The sequence below is a fragment of the Astatotilapia calliptera genome, chromosome 3, assembly GCF_900246225.1.
Source record: "Astatotilapia calliptera chromosome 3, fAstCal1.2, whole genome shotgun sequence".
NCBI classification, from domain to species: domain Eukaryota; kingdom Metazoa; phylum Chordata; class Actinopteri; order Cichliformes; family Cichlidae; genus Astatotilapia; species Astatotilapia calliptera.
The window spans coordinates 48,146,480-48,167,862 of record NC_039304.1 but is presented as its reverse complement, the minus strand read 5'-3'; the positions used below and the strand labels follow the sequence as shown (position 1 = coordinate 48,167,862).

The following is a 21,383-nucleotide window of genomic DNA, read 5'->3' as shown; positions in this document are numbered from 1 at the left end:
GTGAGGACTGCCGCCATCTCAGTAACGTCGTGCTGCCCGCCACTACTTTTTTGGTAAGTTGCTGCCTGCCACTACTTTTTTTTTGGTATATATGTTGATTTTCTGAATGAATATTTTCAAAATTACACCCAAATGTGGTTTAATGTATAGTGTGTCACCATGTAACGTTAACGTTAAATAAAGAATTGGCGCGTTTTCATTTGAATTTTTTTTTTGACAAGGAGCCGTTAAGTTGCAATTAACTTAACTCTAACATTGTTTGGTCTTGAATTTCAGTTTGCAAAATGACTGTTCAGTTACATTATTCAACAGTGTGTATTGCACCGTGGTGAGATTTTGGCTACGTCCACGCATACACGGGTATTTTTGAAAACGGAGATTTTCCGTTTTCGTTTTAAAAAATAATCCCGTCCACACATAAAGGCAGAAATGAAGGAAAACGCTATTATTTCAATTTCAATTCAATTCAATTCAATTTTATTTATATAGCGCCAAATCACATCCCAAAGCAGCAGGTGGCGATATATGCCTAACCGTGCAGAAATGTTGGCCAATCAGAAGTCTAGAAGCCTCGGTGGGAAAAAGTAAACAAAGCTGGGGCATAGAAGCGGAACCAAGTCGTATGTGTGGAGGGACAGTAACTGTGTGTATATGTAAGCATTTAAGCACTGCAGAGAGTAGAATTAACAGTATTGTAGAAATTCATTTCACCGAAACAATAACGTGGCGCACAGTGTGACGTAGCCTTTGACTATCAAACCACCTCTGCTAATGTAATCGGCGGCATTAAGTTAGCTTACGCCCCTCAACGCCTTTTTTTTTTTTTTTTTTTTTTTGCTGCAGATTGAGAGACAAAGTCTATTCGCATTTCACTTGAAGTAAGCTGCTGGATCGGGGGTTTGAGTTGTTGTGGTAAGAACGTGACATTGTATTTTGTCAAAGTTTTCGTAATTAATTATGATACCGATAATATGCAAATATATGCAGTACAGTACACTCAAGCACTATTAAATATATGAATTCTAAGTACAGCTATCATTTATGCAATCTCTTTGCAATCAGTAATTTGTTTAACTCTGTCCAAAAATTGGGTTATTAATATTACACTTTGTGAATTGCTTGTCATACGTAATTTAGAGAGTCATCATTAGATTTAAGGGTTCATCCTTTTACTGTTGTGTATACCTTCCCATTGTTGTTCTCTTCATTCAATAATGCATCCTTGAAATATCAAACACCATTTTGTCCTCACTACACCTCACTCCTTCTTTATTTTCTCTTTTACAGTGAATGGTGCTAGAAGTGTTGCAGTGACATAGTAAATGTGGCAATGTAAGACCTGCCCTTCAGTTTTTCCAAGTAGGTCACATATTCTGAAACATTATCGAGTGAGACATAGGCACTTTGGAAATAATAATCGTATTCCATGTGTTCATGCAAGCTGTCCATGCAGTTCTAAAACATGGAATGCACTATTAATTCATTTGAATAGATGCCACGCTGTTAAAAATAGTCATCAGTCACAGGGATGTACATTTAGCTGTCATTTGTGTTCTTGTAAGGATCTTGTGTCTGAGAGAGATTACTGGACTCACATTAATGCCCACTTGAAGAAAAATGAGGTTGTAACTTGTATGTTTTTGGACTGCAAATTCAAAACAAACGTCTTCGGATCTTTTAGATCCCACAAGAGTAGGAAACACAGGTGTTATTCAGTAAAAAATCTTAAACCAGGAATAGTAGTATCAGACACAGTTGCTTATCCAGAATCTGCCTCCAGTACCTTTGATGAACACATTGGTGAGGGTGCTCAGCCTGGTAGCAGTGCTGATGCTTCACATAACCTCCCCAATGTAATTGAGCACAGTTTGGCAGCAGCTTTATTAAAATTGGAACATTTTTCTAATGTACCAAGCAGAGCAATTAATGATTTTTTGGTAGAACTTCATCACTTAAGCGACTGTCTCTCAAAATCTCATGCTGAAGGTGTTCTAGTGGACATTTTTAAGAAGAACAACCTTCAAGTTGACAGAGCTGTCATAGAGGAAATCACTACTTCTCTGTGGTTAGCAAATCCTCTAAATAAGGCCATAGAAAAGGGTGGGCCATTGAGTTCTTCATATCAACGTAATCAATATTACAAGGAAAATTTTAATGTTGTTGAACCAGTTGAATATATTTTAGATGTGAAAGAAAACAAAACATTGCAGTATATTCCCATCCTAGAATCCCTGCGAGTGCTGCTGAGTAGGAAAGATATTGTGGACAAGATAGTTAGAATTCATGAAACACGAAGGGAGACTTTGATAGGAAAAGAAATATTGTACAGGTCTTATAAGGATGGTCTGCATTGTAAGGAAAATACTTTGTTTTCAGGGGAAGAGCTAAGTTTATCCATAACTTTGTATGCTGATGACTTTGAGGTCTGTAACCCTTTGGGCACCTCCCGCAAAACTCACAAACTTTGTGCTGTGTACTGGGTACTGAATAATCTACCCCCAGATTCTCATTCTAATTTATCCTCAATTTTCCTGTGCATTTTGTGCAAAACTGACAACGTAAAATCATTTGGGTATGACAAGGTATTAGAGCCCCTATTACACGACCTAAGGTCTTTGGAAGTTGATGGAATTTTTGTCCCTCAACTGGACAAATCTCTGAAGGGGACAGTGCAGATTATTGCTGCTGACAATTTAGGAGCACATGGAATAGCAGGCTTTGTTGAGAACTTTACAGGCCCCTTCATTTGTCGTTTTTGTACAGCAACTGCTTCAGACATTCAATCACATGAGGTCAGGTCAGGAACTTTCATTCTCAGAACAAAAGAAACACATGAAACCCATGTCAGAGCAGCCATAGATAGTGGCACTAGCTATTTTGGAGTTAAAAGAGGCTGTCCTTTTACTGGAGCACTTTCTCATTTTCATGTTGTCAGTGGCTACCCTCCTGACATTGCCCATGATCTCTTTGAAGGCATTGTGCCTGTTGAAATAGCACATTGCCTCAAGTTACTGATATCAAAGAAGTATATCTCCTTGGATGATATAAACAATTCCATATTGCATTTCCCATACAAGTGGACAGACAAAACCAATAAGCCTCATACTTTGCCACAAAATCTTTCAAGCAGGAAAACCATAGGGGGCAATGCCCATGAAAACTGGTGCTTGTTAAGACTACTCCCATTTCTGATAGGCCCCAAAATCCCTGAACATGAGCCAGTATGGCAGGTCTTGTTGGATCTAAAACAGATTGTTGAGCTAGTGGTTTCTCCAGTTCACAGTGAAGAGTCTATTGCTTACCTTGAGAGCAAAATTTCAGATCATCGACAAAGGTATCAAGAGGTGTTTCCTAACAACAAATTGCTGCCTAAACACCACTACATAGAGCATTACCCACAACTAATTCAGCTTTTTGGGCCTCTCGTGGGACTTTGGACCATTAGATTTGAGGCTAAGCACAGTTTCTTTAAAAAGATTATGAAACACACCAGTTGCTTTAAAAACGTCCCTCTGTCTTTGGCTGTGAAGCATCAGTTTATGATTGGTTATCACCTGTCCTCTCCAAGTATTGATAAACCACTGCTGGATGTGTCAGAAGCATCCACTGTCCCATTAGATGTTTTAAAGGAAGAGCTAGCTCAAGCTTTCAAACAGAGAAATCCTTTTGTATCTGAAATACACATTGCAAAAAATGTTTGTAGGAAGGGAATACAATACAGGCCTGGTATGATAGTGGCATATGGTTCTTGTGGTGGCTTGCCTGAATTTGGGGAAATCCATCAAATATGCATTTTGCAGCAGGGACTATTTTTTGTGTTAAAACTGCTGTGTGGATGGTATTGTGAGCATTATGGAGCCTTTCAGCTGACTCCATCTCCGGCACAAGAACTTGCTCTTGTGGAAGTCTCGGAACTGGCTGATGAATACCCACTGGCTGCCTATGCAGTTGGAGGTATGCAGATGGTGACCTTGAAGAGATCAATCTGTGTCTTTGGGTAAGATCATTTAAAAACAATTGTGCTGGGTGATAAGTATGTTGTACCTCCATGTTTAACCTTGTTTGCGTGGGAAATCGTGATGGAATTGGTAACATCATGCACTGGTGGATGTGATTAAAGAAAAGGAAGGACTGTTGAAAAAGTGTGCACGGTGCACGGTGCTGTCACATATAAATGTGTATGGGATACCTTGGGCACACTAACTGGTGTTGTTTTGTTTTGTTTTTTCTCAGAGTTAAGTTGTATTAGTGTTATAATGATAAAATATGAGGTTTGTTATAAAACTGATTGTAATTACATTTTCCTATTCTTTCCTAACAGACAGTGAAGAATGAACATGACAGCTCCAGCTATTCTCAGAGTTATCCTTGGACCAGACAGTAGTCAGAGGGTCATGATTTCTGCTGGTCTGCCTTCAACTGTTGCTGAACTGGAAGCTGAAATAAAGACTCAGTGCAAAATAATGGAACCCTTCCGATTGCAGTTCATGGACACACTTTTTGGCAACGAGTTTGTGAACTTAACTTCAATGGAAGAAATCCAAGACAAAGCGACAATCAAAATTGTATACACATTCTTCCAACCTCAAGACCAAGGTGAAGACACATTTTCTTTTCCATCAACCAGTGCTCTTGATGACACATCTACTTCTGGTGACAGCACCGTGACTCTTTCATCTCCAGAGTCTACATCATCACGGTCTTCGTGGCCAGATTTGTTCTGCATTCCCAATTTCACATATGATGCTGAAATTAAGCTTGCGCAGGCCCATGTAGCTTTCAAAGAAAATGGGATGCTGCTGATCCCTGATCCAAAGCTGAAGTCCGACATTTTGGAGGGTTTAATCCAGGAGGTAGTCAAGCACACAGTCTACCTCACAGACAGTAAGTTTGACCAAGTTGCAGAGGCACTCATCCTGAAGCATCCATGTTTAAAACAAAGAGGCTCACACAGTGGCTATGCGGGATGGAAGTTGAGCCTCAAATACAAGTTATCAAACTACCGCACAAATCTCCGCAAAATAGGATGTCCTGAAGTATGTGTGAATTCTTTGAAAAATAAGCCAGCTGAGAAATGTTCCCCTGCTTCTGCCGTTAAGCGACCAAAGAGGGGTGAAGTGGATTACTGCCCCTCTTTTCCACTTGGAGAAAGTGAACAGTCCCTTGAGAAGATGAGGGTTGAACTCCTTTCCGATGTGAAGAGGCGCAACAACAGAGAGACAGTCATGGATAAAATGAACAGAACATATGCATTGAGAAGACAAGAAGTCATTTTTGATGCTCCCATGATCAGAAATGTACAAGAGAGATGGCCGGCTCTTTTCTTCCCAGCAGAGGTAATTTAAGTACGGAAAAGAGGACAGCAAAAAAAAAAATGCATTAACCCTCTCAGGCTCAAATTAAGTTTTTGTTGCTAATGCACAACCAAGTCCCGCAGTGGTACTTCTGAGTAAAAAAAAAACCTCATAAAATATGTATGTGGGGTAATCAGGTTGTTAGTTTTTAACTGTTGCAAATCGGCAACGCCTGCCTCAAGAGGATTAACTAGTTGTGTCATAGATGTGTTAATGTGTAAAGGTAGTCCATATGGAAAAGATATATATAAATATTCTAAAGTTTGTATCTGTCTTTTGTGAAACTTGTATGAAAAGCATACATGAGAGAAAACAGATATAAGATCCCTTGAAAAATTATATAAATGAAACTTTTGGATACTTACTAAAATAATATATGAAAGTGGCCACTTTCATGAGTAAATCATATAAGTCTTATGTGATTTACTATATCAAGCAAGCCAAATCTGATGCAAGTCTTTAATAAGTTTTTTCTATTTCTTTTTCATATGGGAGTGCTTGACTTTATTAGGATGTGTGTCCATATATTGCATAGCAGAGTCCAGATGAAGAACTATGCTCTATACCAGCCATTATTTGAAAATAATTTCATGTTGTTTCAGATAAACGCAGAGTTCAAACGCATCACAACCATGACTTTACAGTCAAGGTTTCTGTCGCAGCTTGACTATCTCTCCGAAAGTCTCCTGAAAGTGTTTGCAACGCGATCAGGGGAGCAGGGCAGGAAGATAAAGGATGTAACTGCCATGATGACAGTAAGAACTTTTAAATTATTTAACTACAAAGTGTATATGCATTGCATTAGGTCAGTAAAAGATTTATACGTTGCATCCTTTGCAAAGCTCAACTTTTACTTGTGAGTACCAATTCTACTGAAAGGACCCTATCATTTTCGTCATGCATTTAGTGTCCCACTGTGAAAAATTGATCTTTTTTATATGATCTGGAAACTATTTAGTCCACTCCCTAAAAATCATGTCAAACTTTTGAAAATTGTTTTGCTGGTGTTGCATGTTGATGACTGGTTCAAAAACACTGTCTTTGATCACTTTCTTCTATGCTACTGAAAATTTATCTATTTTTTTTCTTTGTTATAATTCTTAAGGATGACATTGATGCTCGAAGGGAGTCCCTCATCAAAGGACTGTGCTTCTATCTGAATGAAAATCCTGACATCTTGGTGCAGGAGTACATGGTGAGTGTTTTATGAGTAGATTGTGGCTTTGCAACGTTTTTCAAAATGTATTCAGATAGCCATTTAATTCTCCTTGGACTAGGCAGGCCTAGTAGTCCTCTTTAATAATATGGCAAAGAGATTCTAACACTGAGATTAAAACAAAAGGTTAAACTTGTTCGCTACATCGCTTTTGTTTGGAAAAAAAATTGCCCAACTGTGAGGCTGAAAGAAAATCTAAATTCTTCTGAGTGACATAGCCTGGCTTGCTGGTGGGCCAATGACTTTCTAACAAAAGACTAATGTAGACCTTGAATGCCCTTCATTTGAAATAAAAAAAAAACAAAAAAAACTTTGTGTGTGTGTGTTCTATTTGTTGTTGTTGTTTTTTTCGTTTAGAAACAGATCATGAATGGCAGCATGACAGGGCACTGAATGTAAAAAAGAGGATTTGTCTAAAAAAGGAATCTTAAAGAAATGTTTTATCTTTAACCAGGACATGACCGAGGCCACTGCACTGACTGCTATAGAGAAAACAACGGTGGGCATTTATGTCTCCAGAGATACGCCAGGCAATGACTGTCCTGATGTTGGCATCATCATCGAGGGTGTGGTGGTTCTTCAGGATTTGGATAGTGTGGCCCTTGCAGTTGCCATGCTTTTTGGACTGTTTTACTCGTTGAACATGAGTTACCCATCACAGCTCCGCTACACCTTTGAGGTCATTCAGAAGGTGGTAATGGAATTGGATGCAACTCTGCTCTCAAGAAAAGCCCAAAATTTAAAGACAAAACTGCTCATGTAAAGAAAGTTCACTGTTGCTCGGCATGTGAGGTGGTTTGCTCTCTCACTTGTTCTCCTGCATTTTGGAGGTTCGATATCAACGACAAATCAGTGTTCACTATTGTGTACTTTGTAAATGCTATATAGATGGGGCCTGGCTTGGTTTTGTTGTTTCCTTTTTGCTCTCTGTTCAAGTTTTCTAATTGGCAGCATTTTTAGATTTTGGTTTATTTGTTTTTAAAAGTGAAGAAATGTAGGATTGTTCACCCCAAATAGTCCCATCATGGCTATGTGAAACAGCATTTTAGGTTTAATGTAGTTGGTGTAAGATTGCTTTGATGGTTTTATGTTTTAAACCAAGATGTTTCATTATGATCATTGCTGGAATTTTTGAAACTTTTTTTGTATTTGTTAAATTTTTTTAAGTCACTCTATCACTGTTATTTCTGTGGCTCTTTAATAAAGGTTTTGACTTGCAAGTGGTATTTTTTTCTTTTTTTAGTAATTAGGGCAAAATGCATAATGTTAATGATAAGGTTAATAGGTAGGTGTTTCCCAATCCAGTAATTTTAGAGTTAATGGTAACTAACATTATGTTACATTATTTACAATTGTAATTGTTCATTTAATCTTAAAACCTTAAGCAGAATTTTTTGTATTACTGTTCTCTTTCAAAAAGGTAACCTGTGTTTTTCTGTGTTTTGTCAAGTCAATCATGGCATAGATATTAGACCTTTTAGTTTATTTATTTTTTCTCCCCACTCAGGTTACCATCTTGAAAGAGAACAGTGCAATATGTTATAAAGCTTACATTAAAAAATGTGTACTTGATACTAGAATATAATAACACATTGTTAAACGAAGATAACGTGTAGTATTTAAGTGACCAATTAGTGTTGGGTAAAAGTTACTCAATAGTGTTGGATTAAAGTGAGAAAATTATGTAAGAATAAAATATTCCAAGACTTCAAATTACTTCAACAGAACATGTCTCAGTCACATTTTATCAACACAAAATTTATAGGTTTATTGAAAGTGAATAACTTGTGTTAATTTAACACAATTTTTTCATTTGCTGCCAAAGCAAAGCATCTGTGTGCAACAAATGTCCACCATTGAATTAAGTAAATCCAACAACATATTTTTTTCAGTGTGTTGTTTTTGTAGGAGAAAGAGATAACTACTTATCGGGAGATCATGTGAACATCAACCCTGACTGTGTTCATATTGGACCTGCTTTGAAGGACTGTGCAACATTAGGTTCCTCCATTTACAACTTGGATCTCAAGTGTTCAGGTAAGCCTATTAATGATATCAACTATGACATCATTGGAGCTGTGTAGCATGGACAAATGGTGCTTTTTATATTGCTCTATCCTGCATCCTCACATTAAGTTGCAAACAGTTAAAGTGACTGAACATCAGAACTAAAAACACTGATCCTTACACGAACTAGAAGATTTAAAGGAAATATGAAGTAATTATTAAAAACAACAAAAGTAATAATGTTGCTAATAATCAGCTCTGTCAGTCAGGTCACTTCTCTAAATGAATAAAGGCCTGTTGGATTTTATTGGCTATCAGAGAAGACACTGTGTGACTGGTAGTTGGTCTGACAGCCGATCTAGCTGTGCAGCACCTCATAACTAACTGACATCTCTTCACACTGAAGCTCTGGAAGCAAACACATCTTATTTGGAAGTTGCAGCTCCTCTGTCCTCACATCTCTGTCACATCCTCATTGAGAGTGACTGGGATTTGAGGAAAGGATGGAAATGAAAGAAGCAAGGAGACCCCATAGCATGATGACAAACAGCCTAAGGCTTGAGCCCAGTAAAATTCTGTTTGATAATTGCACCTGTTTTTGTTGTCACTTTTTTGTTTGCCCACTTTTATCCACTTTTATTCAGCTGCGTATCTGTTACCATTGTGTGTTTGTGCTTTTGATTTATTTTTGGACCTCTGACTTTTATATGCTGAAAGTTTGAATAAATAAATAGTTGTTTGCTGACATCTTTTTCTTGTGTGTCTGTTGTCTCTGATCTTTGCAGACTCTGTCAGGCTGCTGAATGGTTCCAGTCTGTGTTCAGGCAGACTGCAGGTGAAGTCTAACCAGAAATGGTCCTCAGTTTGTGAAGCTGACTTTGACCTGCAGGATGCAGAGGTGGTCTGTAGGGAGCTTGGCTGTGGGCCTCCTTCAGTCCTCCAAGGGGCGCTCTATGGAGAAGTGGAGGCTCCAGTGTGGAGCAAAGAGTTTCAGTGTGAAGGCCATGAGTCTGCTCTCCTGGACTGTAGAAGCTCAGGCTCAGCTAGAAAAAGCTGCTCGCCTGGCAAAGCTGTTGGACTCACCTGCTCAGGTAGAAGAGGAGCTGTATGGGCTCAAAATGTGGTCATGAATATTTTGTACTTGTAAATCAGGATTTGTATGTGTAAAAAGAATTTGTGTGTGCGTAAAAAAAAGATTTGTGTGTGGACTTAGCCAAAAAAAACCCTGCAATTTACAAGTACGAATTTTGACCCTATTTTTCTTCCTTTCGTCTGATTGGTGAATGTCATGTCAATAACAAATGTAACAATCCAATCAGAGAACAGATGGGTTTGGCTGCGGAGGGGTGCTTTTTTTTGAACTGCAGGTCTTTGAAGGGAATAAATGCCCTTTTACATGTCAACCCAGCGTTTTCCTTCATCACCACGAAGGAAAACAGACTGTGGTCGTCCGAGTTTGGTGATTTTTGTGTCACAGGACTACATGTTTAATACAAGGACTTCCACAGCCTTTTCAACAGCGCTGCGAAGCGTGGGTGGTGGTGGGGGGGCAGTGTTTTGGAAATGACAGTCTTCATTATAAAGCTTTCTTCGTTATGAATTAGCATACATGTTTTTATTGAACATTTGAAGAACCAGCAAAAAAGAACAGAAACTCTTGTAGAGGACATAAAGTCAGAGATAGAAACGACAAGGAGCAGGTGCATCTAGTACAGGTAGAGCTGCTGAAAAAACCCACAGAGCCCAGCAGCCAGCGCAACAAATTCTGGATCCTTTGCTTTTAGTTAGCATTAGCAGCACATCCTGCGTCCGATGTGAAAGGACTTTTATGCTGCGCACTGTGACACACAGCAATGGTCCCGGGTCAGCCCTGACTTTGTGTTAAACTAATCCTAAAGTAATAACGGTATTTCTAACCACTGATATACCACAACTTTATCCTTTCAACAGCTGCTGAAAGTTAGGGGACCTAACCGCTATCAGATATTTATATAGAGATTACCCTTCAAGGACCTGCAGTTCAAAAAAGCGCCCCTCCGACAGCCAAACCCATCTGTTCTCTGATTGGATTGTTACATTTGTGATTGACATGACATGGACCAATCAGATGAAAGGAAGAAAAATAGGGTCAAAATTCATACTTGTTACTTGCAGGTTTGTTTGTTTTTTTGGCTAAGTCCACACACAAATCTTTTTTTTAACACATACAAAACTGATTTACAAGTACAAAATATTTATGACCACATTTTGAGCCCATAGGAGCTGCAGCTTTGATCTGGTTCAAACTCACTTTATTCTTTCATTAATGACTCTCTGATTTCTGTTCAGAGTCTCATGTCAGGTTGATGGGAGGAGCCAGTCGTTGTGCAGGTACACTGGAGTTCAACCACCAGGGAAACTGGAGACCAGTATCTGGTTTTGGCTGGACCCTGAAGAAAGCAGCTGCTTTCTGTCAACATCTGGGCTGTGGCTCTGTTGTTTTTGTAGGACAAAGAGTGAACTCCTTATTGGGAGATAATGTGAACATCAACCCTGACTGTGTTCATTCTGGACCTGCTTTGAAGGAGTGTGCAACATTAGGTTTCTCCATTTACAACTTGGATCTCAAGTGTTCAGGTAAGCCTATTAATGATATCAACTATGACATCATTGGAGCTGTGTAGCATGGACAAATGGTGCTTTTTATATTGCTCTATCCTGCATCCTCACATTAAGTTGCAAACAGTTAAAGTGACTGAACATCAGAACTAAAAACACTGATCCTTACACGAACTAGAAGATTTAAAGGAAATATGAAGTAATTATTAAAAACAACAAAAGTAATAATGTTGCTAATAATCAGCTCTGTCAGTCAGGTCACTTCTCTAAATGAATAAAGGCCTGTTGGATTTTATTGGCTATCAGAGAAGACACTGTGTGACTGGTAGTTGGTCTGACAGCCGATCTAGCTGTGCAGCACCTCATAACTAACTGACATCTCTTCACACTGAAGCTCTGGAAGCAAACACATCTTATTTGGAAGTTGCAGCTCCTCTGTCCTCACATCTCTGTCACATCCTCATTGAGAGTGACTGGGATTTGAGGAAAGGATGGAAGTGAAAGAAGCAAGGAGACCCCATAGCATGATGACAAACAGCCTAAGGCTTGAGCCCAGTAAAATTCTGTTTGATAATTGCACCTGTTTTTGTTGTCACTTTTTTGTTTGCCCACTTTTATCCACTTTTATTCAGCTGCGTATCTGTTACCATTGTGTGTTTGTGCTTTTGATTTATTTTTGGACCTCTGACTTTTATATGCTGAAAGTTTGAATAAATAAATAGTTGTTTGCTGACATCTTTTTCTTGTGTGTCTGTTGTCTCTGATCTCTGCAGACTCTGTCAGGCTGCTGAATGGTTCCAGTCTGTGTTCAGGCAGACTGCAGGTGAAGTCTAACCAGAAATGGTCCTCAGTTTGTGAAGCTGACTTTGACCTGCAGGATGCAGAGGTGGTCTGTAGGGAGCTTGGCTGTGGGCCTCCTTCAGTCCTCCAAGGGGCGCTCTATGGAGAAGTGGAGGCTCCAGTGTGGAGCAAAGAGTTTCAGTGTGAAGGCCATGAGTCTGCTCTCCTGGACTGTAGAAGCTCAGGCTCAGCTAGAAAAAGCTGCTCGCCTGGCAAAGCTGTTGGACTCACCTGCTCAGGTAGAAGAGGACCTGCAGCTTTGATCTGGTTCTAACTCACTTTATTCTTTCATTAATGACTCTCTGATTTCTGTTCAGAGTCTCATGTCAGGTTGATGGGAGGAGCCAGTCGCTGTGCAGGTACACTGGAGGTGAAACACCTGGAAGAATGGAGACTAGTGCATGGCTCTGACTGGACCCTGAAGGAAGCAGCTGTTGTTTGTGAACATCTGGGCTGTGGCTCTGCTGTTTATGTAGGAGAAAGAGAAGAGTTCCCATACAGATTCGTGTGGGAGATCAAACCTGACTGTGTTCACTTTCAATCTGGTCAAATAGAGTGCGCAAAATCAACTGTTTTATCCTCCATCCTGGATCTCACCTGCTCCGGTAAGGTTCAGTGACATCATCAATGGCATAATCAGAGCTGGGTCCAGTAGATGTGGACTACATTTAAATGATCAAAACATCTACCTCTCATCTTTTCCTACCCACTTTTAGTTGATCTCAGTGAACAGTGAACTGTCTTAACATCAAAGACAGTTTGTTGGAGAGTTGATTAAGAGTTGGGAAAAGATAAGAGTGGTGTGCAGAGACTCCAACTGCATTGACACTTGACTCCTAAATGTCACTGACTACAACTGAAGCAGAAACTTACACATTCTAAAAAAACAAACTTATAGAAAGTATTTAAACCGGAGCAGAAAGTGCAAGACAGAGCATGTTTCGTTACCACTGTAACTGTGGTCACTCATTAGTGGATCTGTTCATGTCCAGAGGATCATTATTCTGCTAAAATGTCCTCTTCAGATTCAGCTTCAGCTTTCACACAAATGATCTGACATTATCTCCCAGTTCTCTTTGATACAAAGCAGAGTTGAAGAAAACACTGAAAGATGTCCAGTCTCTGAGGCAGCGAAGCAACAGTAAACCATAACATGTCAACCTCCATGCTTTACAGTGGCTTTCAGCTTCCTCTCCTGTAAATCTATCTTTGGTCTAAATCAAATATGTCTGCTGTCACTGTGGCCAAACACCTCCATCTCTGCTTCCTGTGTTCAGAGCACATTATTCCTACTCTGTGACTGATGATCTTTGAGAAACTGTACTTTGTCTCTGATGTTCTTCTTGGACAGTAATCTTACAGACACAACAAGCAGCTCCATGTGGAAGTGATGCTCAAAGATTTCACTGCAGTTTGTGTTTAATAGCAGCTGTTGGACTCATGATGACTGTGAATGTGTTTGATCAGATCCTCCAGATCCCACTGGTTTCATCATCAGAGCGGTCATCCTACCACTGATTCTGCTGCTGGAGAACGTTGTCCTGTATTTCTACTGTAAGGTACTGAACATATGTTTGTATCTGACAATAAAGCCCCCAGGCTGTTTTAATGAGCTAAAGAGAGGAGTGATGCAGTCAGTCTGTGTGCTCCTGTGTCTCTCCAGGCCAGCAGGGGGAGGAAGCTGGGCAGACGGGAGAACATTGAGCTGGTTGACCGTAACCTCGGTGTTGGTGCAGCTGAAGGAGGGCTGGCTGAAGAGGAAGGAGTTCAGGGAGCAGAAGAGAACCTCTGAGGAGTTCATCTCACATCCTGATGAATTTCTGAGCTGACTCACAAGTGACTATCCCATTGGCTGAGTCAAAGATTCTACTTTTTTCTATTGAAGATCCATTAAAGCAATCAGGCTGGAATGATTCTGTAGTTTTTTTTTTTTGTTGTTTGTTTTTTAACATTAAAATACCTAAGCCATAAATGTTTTTATGCATCTCTCTGGATTTTCTGATCTCCATGCCAACTGTTTGCTGCTAAACATATCAAATGCAGTTTGAATTTCAGATGCTTTTACTGGTTCCGCTCTCCCAGTTAAAATCAAAAGGTGACGGGTTGTGTTCAAATTTTTTCAGAAGGAAGTACAGGAAAACAATCTCTCATTTAAAAAGATTTAATCATGTTCATATTATCCTACTACTGATTCTAATATCTAGTTCGGGACATTCTGTTTAGATTGAATATCTCTTTTACATTGCTTTTATTCTGTCGTAGCTATTCTGGTCTTCTATCTCCTGTCTGCATATGTATGCATATTTATATGTATACATGTATATATGTCCACATACGTACCTGTGTGTGTGTGTTTGTATACGTATATGCATTTATATGTATATGTGAGAGTCTGCTTGTGTGTAATATAAAAAAAACACCCAGCACGCCCCTGCGGGCGGTTTATCCTTCAAGCTCGGGTCCTCTACCAGAGGCCTGGGAGCTTGAGGGTCCTGCGCAGTATCTTAGCTGTTCCCAGGACTGCGCTCTTCTGGACAGAGATCTCCGATGTTGTTCCCGGGATCTGCTGGAGCCACTCGCCTAGCTTGGGAGTCACCGCACCTAGTGCTCCGATTACCACGGGGACCACCGTTACCTTCACCCTCCACATCCTCTCGAGCTCTTCTCTGAGCCCTTGGTATTTCTCCAGCTTCTCGTGTTCTTTAAAAAAGTGTATCTCTCCTCTGGTATCTTGAGGAATTTTTTTTTCTTTTTGAACTATTTCTCTTTATGTGAAAGATCAGTAGTGAATGATAGACAGGAAAGAGCAGAAGTCTTGCAGCAAAGCCCCACAGTCCCCACTCAAACCCAGCCTGCTGCATCTCAGCCATAAGCCATATGAATGTCTTTTCAATTGGTCAGCTGAACTAGCCACCAGTAAAGAATTCAAATCATGGGTCAGAATCAAAGAAGGGAGCACACTGAGAGGGAGGAAAAGACTCTGGACAGTCAGTTGGAATCAAACACGATTCATTTTTATGGCTAGATAAATGACCAACCGTCAGATTGCTAACAGGTTATGTGATTTCTTTTCCATCTTCTTGGAACTTCTCTTAAAATATTTGCATTAGTCTATTAATTGTTTCTGTCATTAAACAAGAAAAAAAGAAACTGTTCAATTCGCATCAAAGTAATTCCAGAATTACTTTGATGTTTCCAGTTTTGACAACATGCTTTTTTATAAACAGTAAATAAAATGTCTTCTAAAATGTCAACCACTGATAATTACTGCCTTAATTTTTTTCTATTGTGAGTTAAACAGTTTGTAAGGCAACACTTCTCCAGGTATTTTATAAAAGTGTGTGATTACTCTCTTGTCTTAAATTGAGCTTTCTCCAAATGTCTTTCTACCTGCAGCTAGACCACAAATAATATTCATATGAAACAGCTTTGGGAGGTGAGAAAAAAATGAATCAGCTGAGAGTGAAGAGGACAACCTGAGAGATCTAAAAATCCAAGTCCCAAAATACAGAAGGCTCCTGTCACTGTTAGATTTGTTGATTGTCATTTATGCTTAGAAATATCTACTCATGTATGCTTAGAGTTTTATAATCAATGTCATGTTGGTAGAGGTCTGATCCTTAGTAGTCTGTGGAGACTCTGGGAGGCACAAACAACTTAAGGTCAGGAGAGAGGTTATATCTGCTCTTACTTCACCTTCACAGACATAATGCCCTTTTTAGATGAACTGCTGGACTTCCAAACCAGCAGGTTTAGGGAAGTGAAGGAACGGCGTTTGTCCAGGTCTCTCCTGTGCACGAGAAACATGAAGAACTTTGTCTACTCGTGTCTTGCTTTGCTGTGTAACTAAATTGTCTTCAACGTTCCAGCGAATAGGGTTGAGCTACAAACCTATCAGTCACCATTGTAAACTTTCTGAATTTTAAAGACATACATGGTAATTTTAATTCTACATCCTAAATGGTCGGGAGTTGTGCAACCAAACTCAGCACACAAGTACATCTTAGACCCCTGAAACCTTTAATGTTACAATGTGAAATTCTGACTACACCCACGCATAAGCTACATAAGATAGAAGTGCTACATAAGCACTTGTTTTACCTTAATTATTATTTTCAAACTTCTTGAATCTTACCTAGCAACCACCTACCTACAGGCTAAAATGACCATTAACATTCATGCACCTGTAACGCATGGCCAAGAGTAAAAACAGGCCAAGTAGTGTTGGAGCACAATCATGTCCAAGTAATAACTGTATTTTAGAAACCTCCCCCACTTCCTATGCTTATGTCTATAGTGAAAGGTTATTCTGCTGAGTTGTGTATATTCAATGTAATACAATTAAATGGGGCAACAAATTATCCAAGATCTTTGCACAAATTAATGAAATTGTGATAGAAATTTTACCACATGCGTAATAAAAATAAAAAATAAAGAGTAAAGCCACAGTCTGCAGGATATTTGACAAATAACAAACAAGTATAGAATTTTATGCAGGAACAAGTTATCCACCTACCGTCATTACAGAATACATTAAAACTATTCTATGCAAAAACTATATCAGTTTTATTCTATACAATATTAGTCCAGAATAAGATTTCTGTAGAGAAAGTCAAGTTGTTTTTTTGCATGACTTTTATATTAGTTACAGTGTTGATAGAATTGATATGAAACAGAAAAGACCTTAATAATGAGGAAAGCATGTGGCTACCAACAATGTGATGCTCATGCCCTACTGGAGTAAGCAATGCATCTTATATGACATCACACACTGTGGACACACTGACCACAAGCAACATGTTCTCTACATTTTATTTGTTTTCTTCTATTTTATTACTTATACAAGGCACTGAGGTACTTTTAATTAACTAAAACTACACATATGAGAGAGTGCAGGAATTTATATATTTATTTCATTTCATTTCATTTATTTGTTCATTTTCAGGCACAACAAATACCTATATTGAACATAAAATGCACAAAATAACTTCAGCATAACCAAAAATTAAAAACATAAGAAAAAGAGGCACATCGAGTAGAATCTCACAGATAAGGGAACAAAATTAAAAGGTACAAAGAGACTTCTGAAATACGGATACATAAAAAACTGTAATGGTGCTGGATCGTTGACCCAGCGTTTTGGGTTTCATATGATTATTTTCCTCTGTACCAGTTTATTCTGATTTTGGTACCCTGTGTCCTCCCCTTATGCCCTGTTTATGTCCCTGAGTTTGCGTTTTGGATTTCCTCTTTTATTCTGAAGGTCTGTGTCTGTGGTCATTGTGTTCAGCTTGTATCCTCCAGTCATTATGTATATTAGAATCAGCTGTGTCTCCCACCTGTATGTCATTTCCTGGTCTCCTTGTGTGTGTATATATAGTGGGTGTCGGTCTGCGTTTGTTGTTGGCTCGTCTGTGTTCCATGGTGTTTCGTTTACTCGCTCTGCGGCTCTCTGCCCCGCACCATGTTTCGTATGTCCTCAGGTTTGTTATTTAGTTTTCCCAGTTTAGGTTTCTTTAGTCATTTCTCATTTGCCTGTTTTGCCACTTGTAAATAAATGTCACTCGTATCATCAGTCACTGCCTGCATTTTGGGTCCTTTTTCCTCCCACACCACAAACTAAGAAAAGTACAAATTAAGTTGGTTAAAAACAGCAAAAGAAAGACTGACATTGAGTTTGAGAGAAGTGCAAATTGTATTAATAAGTAATATGCACACTAAACATGAAATAACCTTATAAGCATTTTGTTAATATTTTACCAGTTTATATACAATTCTACCCTACACTAAACATATAAGATTTAATATATTATATGAACCTACCTGTCCACTGGTATAAGCATGTGGAGGTAGGGACCTCACAGCACAGGCATACTACCAACCTATCACAGAACTGTGTTGTACATGTGTATATGATGTATTTTTAATCTATTGTGTTTATAAATGTAAAGAAGACAAAGGGAAACCAAACATTAGCTCACGTTTAAACAAGGAAGGATTATTCATTAAATTATTTATGCGCATATTTAAGGAGAATTTGGATATCTAGAGGACTTTCAGTGAACTGCTTCAATTTTTTTTTTTATTGTAATACAAGTACTGAGTTTCTGAAATCTTACCTGTGGTATATTATTATTAAAACTAAACATTTTAAAATTGACTTAAAATTAACTGAATTTATACAGAAACAATAAAATATCCAATTATGACATATTCAAATAGTTTATCAGATGTGGATGTGCTGCTTGCGGTGATAGTGTGCCTCTCCTAGATTTGTGTGTTGCACAGAAAAGGCATGGCTGGCAAACCTTTTGTGCAAGTAGTGAAGCCTTTAGTGAAACAGTCCTGCTAAATTGGGTCAACCCCTCACCCAGCTCAGACTTGGTCAAAACATAGGTCAATTTAGCAAAAAAATAAATAAATGTTTCAGCAAACACGACAGCCTTTTCTTTTACAGTTTATCAGCATCAGTGTGGAAAACTGTTGCATAGCTGTGAGGGAAGCTGGTATATTAATGTCAATAAGAAGCTCTTGCCACCCAGCTCCTGCATTCCCAATTTAGCATAGCCACGCAATTGTTCTCTACCACTTCATCAGCAACAGGCAGCAGAGTCCATTGTGGCTTTTTCAGCTGCAGCAGCAGCTCGGACACAGAGAGGACTCTGAGCTGAAAATCTGTTCGTGAGTAAAGTGGACTAAAATGGGGGGGGGGGGTCTTTTTTTTTTTTTGCAAACTACCAGTTTGCTTGTAAATCAAATTGTGAATGTTACACTGTATATATTGAGCTCAGCAGTAGTAATAGTAGGAGTGTGACAGTAGAAACAGTTACAGTTTTTGGTATGTTACAAATTGCTTCAACAAACTTGGGGGAGAGTGAACTGTCCTCAGCTGTGATCGCATGACCTTAATATGTAATATATTACATTATCATCATTTATTATTAGTGAATCATATATCATCTATATACTTTGGATGTCAAATGATTGACACCACTGAAAATAGAAGTAAAATACAAGTGCTGTATAATCTCACATTGTGGTTCCTGCAAACTGTTAAAAGTCAAATAACATTTTGCCCAGCAGTGCTCCTCATGATAGTTTACACAAGGTCATTGCTTCACTTGAGGTTTGCAGATGAATTCTTTTATGACACCAATCTGTTACCTGGCAACACTGTCAAAGTTCACTTCTTCACTTAAATATGACTCTGTTTTCAATGAGAAAACAACACGATTCTATGTGAATTCGGTGCTATTTGAATGTTTTCATTAGGAAAATTGTGACACATTAATTACAATAAAAACTAAATTCAGTGCATGAAACTCTGCTGATAAACAGAGCAATTGAATATTGTGAGCCTGTTAATTATTTACAGATAGTGTGATCATTTTAAAGGATGGGCCACATGCAACATTCGTCAGACTGTGACATTAATATTGGTTTCATAATATTTCATGCATTTTTTTTTAATCGGGTCTGCATTCAGAGCTCTCATCATTATTTTCTTATTCTTTTCTTCTTGTACTTTGTGCAAAACCCTCTTATTTTTAACAACAACTCAAGAGGTTAGTCAGTGTGGCTAAAACCTGGCCAGGAATCGCAGTTTGTCCTCTTTAAGAACACTGCCAGGCTCCGTAGATACCTATCAATGATTTACACAGTGTCATGAGATAATGGACGGCGGCATTCGGGTATGTATTTGTTTTTTTTAGTGTTATCTAAAATTTATTTTAGAACTTAACTTCACAGAAAACATCATTTTGAGACTGTTCTGTGGTGTCTTAACTTAAAAGCATACTGGTGATTATCAGCTGTTATTTATGTATAATTGACAGCAACACAGTAAGGAAAACTGGAACAGAAGTGAAAGCTTAAAGCCATGACACATTAGTAGTTATAGCAGTGACATCACCCTGACAGTAAAATGACCAATTGAAAAGCTTTGTTCACCTTCAAGTTGCTTAGGTTAGGAAAGTTTTGAACTTTGTCTGCAGACAAGTGCTTTGTTTTCCTAGTTAATTTTGTGTCAGTCAAGCTGAAACCTCTCTTGTCTCATTCTCTCTTTGTTTTTTTAATTGTCTTTTTACTTTCAGTCGTCTTCCGTTCTTTTCCAAATGGATCGTCTTCGCATTACATCTCAGTCCCAAATTCTCACTGTACTGGTTTTTCATTTTTTCTTAATACACATCTGTAGAGGTAAATAAATTGTTAATTATATACTGTCTTATTGAAGCATGAAGTGCTGAAAAGAAAAGAATATATATATATATATATATATATATATATATGTATATATGTATATTTAAATAACACAGAGACTTTGGATTTCCAGGTCAACCTCCAATCTTAAAATTGGCAACACTTGGTGCTGACATCATCTTACCATGCCATGTCGACCCTACTGTATATGAAACTGACTTTACGTTGGAGTGGACACGACCTGATCTGAGCCCCAGATTTGTTTATGTGTGGCGCTCCGGTCAGGAGCTTGTAGATAAAAAGCATGAATCATTTGTGGGAAGAACATCACTGTTTCCTGATGAGCTGAAACAGGGAAACATTTCACTGAAACTCTCTAATGTGAAAATATCTGACCAGGGAAGGTATAAATGTTTTATTCCAGCACTGGAAAAGAACTCATTCATTCAGCTACTTGTTGGTAAGTAAATATAATTAGATTATTATGTACAGTGGGGCAAAAAAGTATTTAGTCAGCCACCGATTGTGCAAGTTCCCCCACTTAAAATGATGACAGAGGTCAGTAATTTGCACCAGAGGTACACTTCAACTGTGAGAGACAGAATGTGAAAAAAAAATCCATGAATCCACATGGTAGGATTTGTAAAAAATTTATTCGTAAATCAGGGTGGAAAATAAGTATTTGGTCACCTCAAACAAGGAAAATCTCTGGCTCTCACAGACCTGTAACGTCTTCTGTAAGAAGCTTTTCTGTCCCCCACTCGTTACCTGTATGAATGGCACCTGTTTGAACTCATCATCTGTATAAAAGACACCTGTCCACAGCCTCAAACAGTCAGACTCCAAACTCCGCCATGGCCAAGACCAAAGAGCTTTCGAAGGACACCAGGAAAAGTATTGTAGACCTGCACCAGACTGGGAAGAGTGAATCTACAATAGGCAAGCAGCTTGGTGTGAAAAAATCAACTGTGGGAGCAATCATCAGAAAATGGAAGACATACAAGACCACTGATAATCTCCCTCGATCTGGGGCTCCACGCAAGATCTCATCCCGTGGGGTCAAAATGATCATGAGAACGGTGAGCAAAGATCCCAGAACCACACGGGGGGACCTGGTGAATGACCTGCAGAGAGCTGGGACCAAAGTAACAAAGGTCACCATCAGTAAC

The 21,383-nt window shown here is 38.8% G+C and overlaps 2 protein-coding genes across 2 annotated transcripts in view; both read left to right on the top strand.

The window, feature by feature from the left end:
* Positions 1 to 12,634, top strand: part of LOC113015262 (scavenger receptor cysteine-rich type 1 protein M130-like) — a 42,946-nt gene extending 30,312 nt beyond the window's left edge. The window contains exons 9-13 of the mRNA XM_026157212.1: positions 8,118 to 8,141; positions 8,517 to 8,607; positions 10,906 to 11,193; positions 11,949 to 12,254; positions 12,333 to 12,634. Of these exons, the coding sequence (XP_026012997.1) occupies positions 8,118 to 8,141; positions 8,517 to 8,607; positions 10,906 to 11,193; positions 11,949 to 12,254; positions 12,333 to 12,634 (1,011 nt within the window). The remainder of the gene's footprint in view (positions 1 to 8,117; positions 8,142 to 8,516; positions 8,608 to 10,905; positions 11,194 to 11,948; positions 12,255 to 12,332) is intronic.
* Positions 3,769 to 7,750, top strand: LOC113019620 (uncharacterized). The gene is made up of 5 exons (XM_026163387.1): positions 3,769 to 3,997; positions 4,322 to 5,336; positions 5,957 to 6,109; positions 6,460 to 6,549; positions 7,025 to 7,750. The coding sequence occupies exons 2-5, from the start codon at positions 4,332 to 4,334 to the stop codon at positions 7,331 to 7,333; spliced, it is 1,557 nt and encodes a 518-aa protein (XP_026019172.1). The 5' UTR covers positions 3,769 to 3,997; positions 4,322 to 4,331; the 3' UTR covers positions 7,334 to 7,750.
* Positions 12,635 to 21,383: the final 8,749 nt, after the last annotated feature.